We start from the raw sequence: 14,156 nt of genomic DNA, 5'->3' as shown, positions 1-14,156 counted from the left end.
AGTAATACTGGTCATAGCTGTCACAGAGTAAAACTGGTCATAGCTGTCACATAGTAATACTGGTCATAGCTGTCACATAGTAATACTGGTCATAGCCGTCACATAGTAATACTGGTCATAGCTGTCACAGAGTAAAACTGGTCATAGCTGTCACATAGTAATACTGGTCATAGCTGTCACAGAGTAATACTGGTCATAGCTGTCACATAGTAATACTGGTCATAGCTGTCACAGAGTAAAACTGTTCATAGCTGTCACATAGTAATACTGGTCATAGCTGTCACAGAGTAATACTGGTCATAGCTGTCACATAGTAATACTGGTCATAGCTGTCACAGAGTAATACTGGTCATAGCTGTCACAGAGTAATACTGGTCATAGCTGTCACATAGTAATACTGGTCATAGCTGTCACAGAGTAATACTGGTCATAGCTGTCACATAGTAATACTGGTCATAGCTGTCACAGAGTAATACTGGTCATAGCTGTCACATAGTAATACTGGTCATAGCTGTCACAGAGTAAAACTGGTCATAGCTGTCACAGAGTAAAACTGGTCATAGCTGTCACAGAGTAATACTGGTTATAGCTGTCACATAGTAATACTGGTCATAGCTGTCACATAGTAATACTGGTCATAGCTGTCACAGAGTAAAACTGGTCATAGCTGTCACAGAGTAAAACTGGTCATAGCTGTCACAGAGTAAAACTGGTCATAGCTGTCACAGAGTAATACTGGTCATAGCTGTCACAGAGTAATACTGGTCATAGCTGTCACATAGTAAAACTGGTCATAGCTGTCACATAGTAATACTGGTCATAGCTGTCACAGAGTAAAACTGGTCATAGCTGTCACATAGTAATACTGGTCATAGCTGTCACAGAGTAATACTGGTCATAGCTGTCACATAGTAATACTGGTTATAGCTGTCACAGAGTAATACTGGTCATAGCTGTCACATAGTAAAACTGGTCATAGCTGTCACATAGTAATACTGGTCATAGCTGTCACATAGTAATACTGGTCATAGCTGTCACATAGTAATACTGGTCATAGCTGTCACAGAGTAATACTGGTCATAGCTGTCACATAGTAATACTGGTCATAGCTGTCACAGAGTAAAACTGGTCATAGCTGTCACATAGTAATACTGGTCATAGCTGTCACAGAGTAAAACTGGTCATAGCTGTCACATAGTAATACTGGTCATAGCTGTCACAGAGTAATACTGGTCATAGCTGTCACATAGTAATACTGGTCATAGCTGTCACATAGTAATACTGGTCATAGCTGTCACAGAGTAATACTGGTCATAGCTGTCACAGAGTAATACTGGTCATAGCTGTCACAGAGTAATACTGGTCATAGCTGCCACAGAGTAAAACTGGTCATAGCTGTCACATAGTAATACTGGTCATAGCTGTCACAGAGTAATACTGGTCATAGCTGTCACAGAGTAAAACTGGTCATAGCTGTCACAGAGTAATACTGGTCATAGCTGTCATATAGTAATACTGGTCATAGCTGTCACAGAGTAATACTGGTCATAGCTGTCACATAGTAATACTGGTCATAGCTGTCACAGAGTAATACTGGTCATAGCTGTCACATAGTAATACTGGTCATAGCTGTCACAGAGTAATACTGGTCATAGCTGTCACATAGTAATACTGGTCATAGCTGTCACAGAGTAAAACTGGTCATAGCTGTCACAGAGTAAAACTGGTCATAGCTGTCACAGAGTAATACTGGTCATAGCTGTCACATAGTAATACTGGTCATAGCTGTCACATAGTAATACTGGTCATAGCTGTCACATAGTAATACTGGTCATAGCTGTCACATAGTAATACTGGTCATAGCTGTCACAGAGTAAAACTGGTCATAGCTGTCACAGAGTAAAACTGGTCATAGCTGTCACAGAGTAATACTGGTCATAGCTGTCACATAGTAATACTGGTCATAGCTGTCACATAGTAATACTGGTCATAGCTGTCACAGAGTAAAACTGGTCATAGCTGTCACAGAGTAAAACTGGTCATAGCTGTCACATAGTAATACTGGTCATAGCTGTCACAGAGTAAAACTGGTCATAGCTGTCACATAGTAATACTGGTCATAGCTGTCACAGAGTAAAACTGGTCATAGCTGTCACAGAGTAATACTGGTCATAGCTGTCACAGAGTAAAACTGGTCATAGCTGTCACAGAGTAATACTGGTCATAGCTGTCACAGAGTAATACTGGTCATAGCTGTCACATAGTAATACTGGTCATAGCTGTCACAGAGTAATACTGGTCATAGCTGTCACAGAGTAATACTGGTCATAGCTGTCACAGAGTAAAACTGGTCATAGCTGTCACAGAGTAATACTGGTCATAGCTGTCATATAGTAATACTGGTCATAGCTGTCACAGAGTAATACTGGTCATAGCTGTCACATAGTAATACTGGTCATAGCTGTCACAGAGTAATACTGGTCATAGCTGTCACATAGTAATACTGGTCATAGCTGCCACAGAGTAATACTGGTCATAGCTGTCACATAGTAATACTGGTCATAGCTGTCACAGAGTAAAACTGGTCATAGCTGTCACAGAGTAATACTGGTCATAGCTGTCACATAGTAATACTGGTCATAGCTGTCACATAGTAATACTGGTCATAGCTGTCACATAGTAATACTGGTCATAGCTGTCACATAGTAATACTGGTCATAGCTGTCACAGAGTAAAACTGGTCATAGCTGTCACAGAGTAAAACTGGTCATAGCTGTCACAGAGTAATACTGGTCATAGCTGTCACATAGTAATACTGGTCATAGCTGTCACATAGTAATACTGGTCATAGCTGTCACAGAGTAAAACTGGTCATAGCTGTCACAGAGTAAAACTGGTCATAGCTGTCACATAGTAATACTGGTCATAGCTGTCACAGAGTAAAACTGGTCATAGCTGTCACATAGTAATACTGGTCATAGCTGTCACAGAGTAAAACTGGTCATAGCTGTCACAGAGTAATACTGGTCATAGCTGTCACAGAGTAAAACTGGTCATAGCTGTCACAGAGTAATACTGGTCATAGCTGTCACAGAGTAAAACTGGTCATAGCTGTCACATAGTAATACTGGTCATAGCTGTCACATAGTAATACTGGTCATAGCTGTCACAGAGTAAAACTGGTCATAGCTGTCACATAGTAATACTGGTCATAGCTGTCACAGAGTAAAACTGGTCATAGCTGTCACATAGTAATACTGGTCATAGCTGTCACATAGTAATACTGGTCATAGCTGTCATAGAGTAATACTGGTCATAGCTGTCACAGAGTAAAACTGGTCATAGCTGTCACATAGTAATACTGGTCATAACTGTCACATAGTAATACTGGTCATAGCTGTCACAGAGTAATACTGGTCATAGCTGTCACATAGTAATACTGGTCATAGCTGTCACAGAGTAATACTGGTCATAGCTGTCACAGAGTAATACTGGTCATAGCTGTCACAGAGTAATACTGGTCATAGCTGTCACAGAGTAAAACTGGTCATAGCTGTCACAGAGTAAAACTGGTCATAGCTGTCACAGAGTAATACTGGTCATAGCTGTCACATAGTAATACTGGTCATAGCTGTCACATAGTAATACTGGTCATAGCTGTCACAGAGTAAAACTGGTCATAGCTGTCACAGAGTAAAACTGGTCATAGCTGTCACATAGTAATACTGGTCATAGCTGTCACAGAGTAAAACTGGTCATAGCTGTCACATAGTAATACTGGTCATAGCTGTCACAGAGTAAAACTGGTCATAGCTGTCACAGAGTAATACTGGTCATAGCTGTAACAGAGTAATACTGGTCATAGCTGTCACAGAGTAAAACTGGTCATAGCTGTCACATAGTAATACTGGTCATAGCTGTCACATAGTAATACTGGTCATAGCTGTCACAGAGTAAAACTGGTCATAGCTGTCACATAGTAATACTGGTCATAGCTGTCACAGAGTAAAACTGGTCATAGCTGTCACATAGTAATACTGGTCATAGCTGTCACAGAGTAATACTGGTCATAGCTGTCACATAGTAATACTGGTCATAGCTGTCACAGAGTAATACTGGTCATAGCTGTCACAGAGTAAAACTGGTCATAGCTGTCACATAGTAATACTGGTCATAGCTGTCACATAGTAATACTGGTCATAGCTGTCACAGAGTAATACTGGTCATAGCTGTCACATAGTAATACTGGTCATAGCTGTCACAGAGTAATACTGGTCATAGCTGTCACATAGTAATACTGGTCATAGCTGTCACAGAGTAATACTGGTCATAGCTGTCACAGAGTAAAACTGGTCATAGCTGTCACATAGTAATACTGGTAATAGCTGTCACATAGTAATACTGGTCATAGCTGTCACAGAGTAATACTGGTCATAGCTGTCCCAGAGTAATACTGGTCATAGCTGTCACAGAGTAATACTGGTCATAGCTGTCACATAGTAATACTGGTCATAGCTGTCACATAGTAATACTGGTCATAGCTGTCACAGAGTAAAACTGGTCATAGCTGTCACATAGTAATACTGGTCATAGCTGTCACAGAGTAATACTGGTCATAGCTGTCACATAGTAATACTGGTCATAGCTGTCACAGAGTAAAACTGGTCATAGCTGTCACATAGTAATACTGGTCATAGCTGTCACATAGTAATACTGGTCATAGCTGTCACAGAGTAAAACTGGTCATAGCTGTCACATAGTAATACTGGTCATAGCTGTCACAGAGTAATACTGGTCATAGCTGTCACATAGTAATACTGGTCATAGCTGTCACAGAGTAAAACTGGTCATAGCTGTCACATAGTAATACTGGTCATAGCTGTCACAGAGTAAAACTGGTCATAGCTGTCACATAGTAATACTGGTCATAGCTGTCACAGAGTAATACTGGTCATAGCTGTCACATAGTAATACTGGTCATAGCTGTCACAGAGTAAAACTGGTCATAGCTGTCACATAGTAATACTGGTCATAGCTGTCACAGAGTAAAACTGGTCATAGCTGTCACATAGTAATACTGGTCATAGCTGTCACAGAGTAATACTGGTCATAGCTGTCACATAGTAATACTGGTCATAGCTGTCACATAGTAATACTGGTCATAGCTGTCACAGAGTAATACTGGTCATAGCTGTCACAGAGTAATACTGGTCATAGCTGTCACAGAGTAATACTGGTCATAGCTGTCACAGAGTAATACTGGTCATAGCTGTCACATAGTAATACTGGTCATAGCTGTCACAGAGTAAAACTGGTCATAGCTGTCACATAGTAATACTGGTCATAGCTGTCACAGAGTAATACTGGTCATAGCTGTCACATAGTAATACTGGTCATAGCTGTCACAGAGTAATACTGGTCATAGCTGTCACATAGTAATACTGGTCATAGCTGTCACATAGTAATACTGGTCATAGCTGTCACATAGTAATACTGGTCATAGCTGTCACAGAGTAATACTGGTCATAGCTGTCACAGAGTAAAACTGGTCATAGCTGTCACATAGTAATACTGGTCATAGCTGTCACAGAGTAAAACTGGTCATAGCTGTCACATAGTAATACTGGTCATAGCTGTCACAGAGTAATACTGGTCATAGCTGTCACATAGTAATACTGGTCATAGCTGTCACAGAGTAAAACTGGTCATAGCTGTCACATAGTAATACTGGTCATAGCTGTCACAGAGTAATACTGGTCATAGCTGTCACATAGTAATACTGGTCATAGCTGTCACAGAGTAAAACTGGTCATAGCTGTCACATAGTAATACTGGTCATAGCTGTCACAGAGTAAAACTGGTCATAGCTGTCACATAGTAATACTGGTCATAGCTGTCACAGAGTAATACTGGTCATAGCTGTCACATAGTAATACTGGTCATAGCTGTCACAGAGTAAAACTGGTCATAGCTGTCACATAGTAATACTGGTCATAGCTGTCACAGAGTAAAACTGGTCATAGCTGTCACATAGTAATACTGGTCATAGCTGTCACAGAGTAATACTGGTCATAGCTGTCACATAGTAATACTGGTCATAGCTGTCACATAGTAATACTGGTCATAGCTGTCACAGAGTAATACTGGTCATAGCTGTCACAGAGTAATACTGGTCATAGCTGTCACAGAGTAATACTGGTCATAGCTGTCACAGAGTAAAACTGGTCATAGCTGTCACAGAGTAAAACTGGTCATAGCTGTCACAGAGTAAAACTGGTCATAGCTGTCACATAGTAATACTGGTCATAGCTGTCACAGAGTAAAACTGGTCATAGCTGTCACATAGTAATACTGGTCATAGCTGTCACAGAGTAAAACTGGTCATAGCTGTCACAGAGTAATACTGGTCATAGCTGTCACAGAGTAAAACTGGTCATAGCTGTCACAGAGTAATACTGGTCATAGCTGTCACAGAGTAAAACTGGTCATAGCTGTCACATAGTAATACTGGTCATAGCTGTCACATAGTAATACTGGTCATAGCTGTCACATAGTAATACTGGTCATAGCTGTCACAGAGTAATACTGGTCATAGCTGTCACATAGTAATACTGGTCATAGCTGTCACAGAGTAAAACTGGTCATAGCTGTCACAGAGTAAAACTGGTCATAGCTGTCACATAGTAATACTGGTCATAGCTGTCACAGAGTAAAACTGGTCATAGCTGTCACATAGTAATACTGGTCATAGCTGTCACAGAGTAATACTGGTCATAGCTGTCACATAGTAATACTGGTCATAGCTGCCACAGAGTAATACTGGTCATAGCTGTCACATAGTAATACTGGTCATAGCTGTCACAGAGTAAAACTGGTCATAGCTGTCACAGAGTAATACTGGTCATAGCTGTCACATAGTAATACTGGTCATAGCTGTCACATAGTAATACTGGTCATAGCTGTCACATAGTAATACTGGTCATAGCTGTCACATAGTAATACTGGTCATAGCTGTCACAGAGTAAAACTGGTCATAGCTGTCACAGAGTAAAACTGGTCATAGCTGTCACAGAGTAATACTGGTCATAGCTGTCACATAGTAATACTGGTCATAGCTGTCACATAGTAATACTGGTCATAGCTGTCACAGAGTAAAACTGGTCATAGCTGTCACAGAGTAAAACTGGTCATAGCTGTCACATAGTAATACTGGTCATAGCTGTCACAGAGTAAAACTGGTCATAGCTGTCACATAGTAATACTGGTCATAGCTGTCACAGAGTAAAACTGGTCATAGCTGTCACAGAGTAATACTGGTCATAGCTGTCACAGAGTAAAACTGGTCATAGCTGTCACAGAGTAATACTGGTCATAGCTGTCACAGAGTAAAACTGGTCATAGCTGTCACATAGTAATACTGGTCATAGCTGTCACATAGTAATACTGGTCATAGCTGTCACAGAGTAAAACTGGTCATAGCTGTCACATAGTAATACTGGTCATAGCTGTCACAGAGTAAAACTGGTCATAGCTGTCACATAGTAATACTGGTCATAGCTGTCACATAGTAATACTGGTCATAGCTGTCATAGAGTAATACTGGTCATAGCTGTCACAGAGTAAAACTGGTCATAGCTGTCACATAGTAATACTGGTCATAGCTGTCACATAGTAATACTGGTCATAGCTGTCACAGAGTAATACTGGTCATAGCTGTCACATAGTAATACTGGTCATAGCTGTCACAGAGTAATACTGGTCATAGCTGTCACAGAGTAATACTGGTCATAGCTGTCACAGAGTAATACTGGTCATAGCTGTCACAGAGTAAAACTGGTCATAGCTGTCACAGAGTAAAACTGGTCATAGCTGTCACAGAGTAATACTGGTCATAGCTGTCACATAGTAATACTGGTCATAGCTGTCACATAGTAATACTGGTCATAGCTGTCACAGAGTAAAACTGGTCATAGCTGTCACAGAGTAAAACTGGTCATAGCTGTCACATAGTAATACTGGTCATAGCTGTCACAGAGTAAAACTGGTCATAGCTGTCACATAGTAATACTGGTCATAGCTGTCACAGAGTAAAACTGGTCATAGCTGTCACAGAGTAATACTGGTCATAGCTGTAACAGAGTAATACTGGTCATAGCTGTCACAGAGTAAAACTGGTCATAGCTGTCACATAGTAATACTGGTCATAGCTGTCACATAGTAATACTGGTCATAGCTGTCACAGAGTAAAACTGGTCATAGCTGTCACATAGTAATACTGGTCATAGCTGTCACAGAGTAAAACTGGTCATAGCTGTCACATAGTAATACTGGTCATAGCTGTCACAGAGTAATACTGGTCATAGCTGTCACATAGTAATACTGGTCATAGCTGTCACAGAGTAATACTGGTCATAGCTGTCACAGAGTAAAACTGGTCATAGCTGTCACATAGTAATACTGGTCATAGCTGTCACATAGTAATACTGGTCATAGCTGTCACAGAGTAATACTGGTCATAGCTGTCACATAGTAATACTGGTCATAGCTGTCACAGAGTAATACTGGTCATAGCTGTCACATAGTAATACTGGTCATAGCTGTCACAGAGTAATACTGGTCATAGCTGTCACAGAGTAAAACTGGTCATAGCTGTCACATAGTAATACTGGTCATAGCTGTCACAGAGTAATACTGGTCATAGCTGTCACATAGTAATACTGGTCATAGCTGTCACAGAGTAAAACTGGTCATAGCTGTCACATAGTAATACTGGTCATAGCTGTCACAGAGTAATACTGGTCATAGCTGTCACATAGTAATACTGGTCATAGCTGTCACAGAGTAATACTGGTCATAGCTGTCACATAGTAATACTGGTCATAGCTGTCACATAGTAATACTGGTCATAGCTGTCACATAGTAATACTGGTCATAGCTGTCACAGAGTAATACTGGTCATAGCTGTCACAGAGTAAAACTGGTCATAGCTGTCACATAGTAATACTGGTCATAGCTGTCACAGAGTAAAACTGGTCATAGCTGTCACATAGTAATACTGGTCATAGCTGTCACAGAGTAATACTGGTCATAGCTGTCACATAGTAATACTGGTCATAGCTGTCACAGAGTAAAACTGGTCATAGCTGTCACATAGTAATACTGGTCATAGCTGTCACATAGTAATACTGGTCATAGCTGTCACAGAGTAAAACTGGTCATAGCTGTCACATAGTAATACTGGTCATAGCTGTCACAGAGTAATACTGGTCATAGCTGTCACATAGTAATACTGGTCATAGCTGTCACAGAGTAAAACTGGTCATAGCTGTCACATAGTAATACTGGTCATAGCTGTCACAGAGTAAAACTGGTCATAGCTGTCACATAGTAATACTGGTCATAGCTGTCACAGAGTAATACTGGTCATAGCTGTCACATAGTAATACTGGTCATAGCTGTCACAGAGTAAAACTGGTCATAGCTGTCACATAGTAATACTGGTCATAGCTGTCACAGAGTAAAACTGGTCATAGCTGTCACATAGTAATACTGGTCATAGCTGTCACAGAGTAATACTGGTCATAGCTGTCACATAGTAATACTGGTCATAGCTGTCACATAGTAATACTGGTCATAGCTGTCACAGAGTAATACTGGTCATAGCTGTCACAGAGTAATACTGGTCATAGCTGTCACAGAGTAATACTGGTCATAGCTGTCACAGAGTAAAACTGGTCATAGCTGTCACAGAGTAAAACTGGTCATAGCTGTCACAGAGTAAAACTGGTCATAGCTGTCACATAGTAATACTGGTCATAGCTGTCACAGAGTAAAACTGGTCATAGCTGTCACATAGTAATACTGGTCATAGCTGTCACAGAGTAAAACTGGTCATAGCTGTCACAGAGTAATACTGGTCATAGCTGTCACAGAGTAAAACTGGTCATAGCTGTCACAGAGTAATACTGGTCATAGCTGTCACAGAGTAAAACTGGTCATAGCTGTCACATAGTAATACTGGTCATAGCTGTCACATAGTAATACTGGTCATAGCTGTCACATAGTAATACTGGTCATAGCTGTCACAGAGTAATACTGGTCATAGCTGTCACATAGTAATACTGGTCATAGCTGTCACAGAGTAAAACTGGTCATAGCTGTCACAGAGTAAAACTGGTCATAGCTGTCACATAGTAATACTGGTCATAGCTGTCACAGAGTAAAACTGGTCATAGCTGTCACATAGTAATACTGGTCATAGCTGTCACATAGTAATACTGGTCATAGCTGTCACAGAGTAATACTGGTCATAGCTGTCACATAGTAATACTTGTCATAGCTGTCACAGAGTACTACTGGTCATAGCTGTCACAGAGTAAAACTGGTCATAGCTGTCACATAGTAATACTGGTCATAGCTGTCACATAGTAATACTGGTCATAGCTGTCACAGAGTAATACTGGTCATAGCTGTCACATAGTAATACTGGTCATAGCTGTCACAGAGTAAAACTGGTCATAGCTGTCACATAGTAATACTGGTCATAGCTGTCACAGAGTAATACTGGTCATAGCTGTCACAGAGTAAAACTGGTCATAGCTGTCCCAGAGTAAAACTGGTCATAGCTGTCACATAGTAATACTGGTCATAGCTGTCACATAGTAATACTGGTCATAGCTGTCACATAGTAATACTGGTCATAGCTGTCACATAGTAATACTGGTCATAGCTGTCACAGAGTAATACTGGTCATAGCTGTCACAGAGTAATACTGGTCATAGCTGTCACATAGTAATACTGGTCATAGCTGTCACATAGTAATACTGGTCATAGCTGTCACATAGTAATACTGGTCATAGCTGTCACATAGTAATACAGAGATGATATGCAGAGACAGAGATGGAAACATGAGGCAGAGACAGAGACATGAGTTAGAGACAATGACATGAGGCAGAGATGGAAACATGAGGCAGAGACAGAGATGGAAACATGAGGCAGAGACAGAGACATGAGGTAGAGACAGAGACATGAGGCAGAGATGGAAACATGAGGCAGAGACAGAGATGGAAACATGAGGCAGAGACATGAGGCAGAGACATGAGGCAGAGATGGAAACATGAGGCAGAGACAGAGATGGAAACATGAGGCAGAGACAGAGACATGAGGCAGAGACAGAGACATGAGGCAGAGATGGAAACATGAGGCAGAGACAGGCCTGGCAGGAGGTCGTTGTGTTTGACAAGCATTCTGCCCTCACGTCACCCTTGAGGGGTGTATGTGCATACTTGCGTGCATGTGGCGTGTCCTTGCAAGCGTTAATGCATGTCGTGTGTAGGGACACATTAAGGAGATCTTTCACAAGAATTATGAAATCAACATCTTGGGATGGGGCTGGCTAAATGTTCTTCTTAAGCAATTCACTACCCCCCCTCCCAACCCCAGTCCAAGCCCTAAACCACTCAGGACAGTACGTCTAAAGCTGCCCATAACCAGACACTGCTGTTTGTCAGAGTTGTGTAACACTAGTGAAATCCCATTTGGAACGTGATAAGCATGTATGTCCAGGCTGATAGTGTCATGCTCCAGTCATTGGGTCCATTCTCTGTATTTCACTTTTTCTACAGAGAAAGTGTCTGTTGGCTGATTGGAGGAAAATGGGGTTTTCTTAGTGGCATGTTGCAGGTCAGGATACTGCCTTTGCTTTGCTGATAGTTCACTTAGGTTGAGAGAGATCTCAGATGCATGAAGTTTGCTCCAAGGTTGAGAAATATAACGATACCAGGTACAAACTGGCAATTGTTTTCTTTTACCAAGTCACAATACTGTATGTGGTTGAGTTACCCTACTGAGTCGAGGGTGACTTTTATCATGAGTGCAGTCTAACATTTATCTCTCTCCTGATTCTCTCCCTGCAGGGTTTCTTTCGGCGGACCATCCGCCTCAAGCTGGAATATGACAAGTGTGAACGCCGATGTAAGATCCTGAAGAAGAACCGGAACAAGTGCCAATACTGCCGCTTCCAGAAGTGCCTGTCTGTGGGCATGTCCCACAATGGTGAGGAACACAGACAAAGCCAGAGCCCTGAGTACTGCTTACTGCTTACAGCACAACCTGCCAGTAGCAACCAGAGAGGAGCACACACACACACATTTGCACGTGGACATATGCACACACACGTACGCCATTCAAAACCCCACTCTTGTAGGAACAGGAAGGAGCGTGCATGCTCACACACACAATAACACGCACGCGCACGCACACACACACGCACTCACACGTACTGTACGCCATTCAAAACCACATTATGGTGTATGGTTGCTTTTCAAGATGAATGAGTGACAGCTGTGAATCCTATAGCATTCATTCATTCATAAACCCATGTAAGCATTTGCACCATTTCATATGTTGCTGTATCTAGAAGAAAACGATGCAGAATTGCAATTGATGCATGTCTCCCTGTCTCTGCGCGGTCCCTATGCGGTCCCTATGCGGTCCCTATGCGGTCCCTATGCGGTCCCTATGCGGTCCCTATGCGGTCCCTATGCGGTCCCTATGCGGTCCCTATGCGGTCCCTATGCGGTCTCTGCGCTGTCTCTGCACTGTCTCTGCACTGTCTCTGCACTGTCTCTGCACTGTCTCTGCACTGTCTCTGCACTGTCTCCGCGAGGTCTCTGCACTGTCCCTACACGGTCTCTACGCGGTCTCTGCGCGGTCTCTGCGCGGTCTCCGTGCTGTCTCTAAGCGGTCTCTGCGCTGTCTCTACGCTGTCTCTGCGCGATCTCTACTCGGTCTCTGTGCGGTCTCTATCAAGACTCTATGCAGTCTCTCTGCGTGGTGGTGTGTAATTGTGAAGGTCAGGAGAACGGTAAGGTGGGGCTGTATTGCATTGGCTGAACCCTGTCACCCTTTAGGTGTGAACAGAGACAAGCAGTGTGAGTCTCAGTCTGGGCCTACAGGTCACATGACCAGGGCTGCCCACTGATCAATGAACTAAACGAGTGGAGAATTTAAGGTCTTTTAGACTGATAGTGAGCTGTGCAGTGTAGAGCAGGGGCTCTTTCAATAGGATACATTACTAGTGGAACCTTACTAAAAACTGGGTCCACTGTCCAGACAAAAATCACAGACAATCACTCTCATACAGACAGACAGACAGACAGACAGACAGACAGACAGACAGACAGACAGACAGACAGACAGACAGACAGACAGACAGACAGACAGACAGACAGACAGACAGACAGACAGACAGACTATTCGCAATATAAACATAATGATCTTTCCTTTATATAGAGTTAATCTATGAACAATAAACTTGATATAGGATAATGAGGTCAAAGCATTTCACTGCACCCGCTATAAAATCTGCTAAACTGTGTACGTGACCAATACAATTTGATTTGAAGTCTTTGGCCCTATTTGAAGGATGATGTTTACCTGTGTGTTTTGTGTCAACATGCAACATGGCATTCTGACCCTAAGGTCCATGTCCTGCTGTTTACAATGGACTGAAATAGAATTAAGGGGTGACTTGTGCGTGGTGTGGAGTGATGTGATGTGAAGGGGAGCTTAGCAAGGTCACTGTAGTAGTTGGTCAGAGTTGACAGAGACAGACAGACAGGCAGACTATTTTCTGTGTATTTGAGTATTTTCAAATAATGTGGCCCAAATCAACTACTTATTTTATATACAGTACCACTCAAAAGTTTGGAAACATCTACTAAGGGTTTTTCTTTATTTTTACTATTTTGTACATTGTAGAAAATAATGAAGACATCAAAACTATGAAATAACACATGTGGAATCATGTCGTAACCAAAAAAGTGTTAAACATATTTTATATTTTATATTCTTCAAAGTAGCCACCCTTTGGCTTGATGATAGCTTTGCACACTCTTGGCAATCTCTCAACCAGCTTCACCTGGAATGCTTTTCCAACAGTCTTGAAGGAGTTCCCACAAAGCTTTCAGCAGCATTGAAGGTCCCCAAGAACACAGTGGCCTCCATCATTCTTAAATGGAAGAAGTTTGGAACCACCAAGACTCTTCCTAGAGCTGGCCGCCCGGCCAAACTGGGCAATCTAGAGTGAAGAGCCTTGGTCAGGGAGGTGACCAACAACCCAATGGTCACTCTGAGAGAGCTCTAGAGTTCCTCTG

General features: G+C 41.9%; 1 protein-coding gene across 2 annotated transcripts in view; it reads left to right on the top strand.

The window, feature by feature from the left end:
* The window catches only part of LOC135556561 (peroxisome proliferator-activated receptor alpha-like), a 79,103-nt gene that overhangs the window by 41,356 nt on the left and 23,591 nt on the right, over positions 1 to 14,156 (top strand). For both annotated transcript variants that reach the window (XM_064989864.1, XM_064989863.1), the window contains exon 4: positions 11,916 to 12,054. In XM_064989864.1, the coding sequence (XP_064845936.1) occupies positions 11,916 to 12,054 (139 nt within the window). The remainder of the gene's footprint in view (positions 1 to 11,915; positions 12,055 to 14,156) is intronic.

The sequence above is a fragment of the Oncorhynchus masou genome, chromosome 15 (genome assembly GCF_036934945.1).
Source record: "Oncorhynchus masou masou isolate Uvic2021 chromosome 15, UVic_Omas_1.1, whole genome shotgun sequence".
Classification (NCBI taxonomy): Eukaryota; Metazoa; Chordata; class Actinopteri; order Salmoniformes; family Salmonidae; genus Oncorhynchus; species Oncorhynchus masou.
This window is presented reverse-complemented; position numbering and strand designations above follow the sequence as displayed.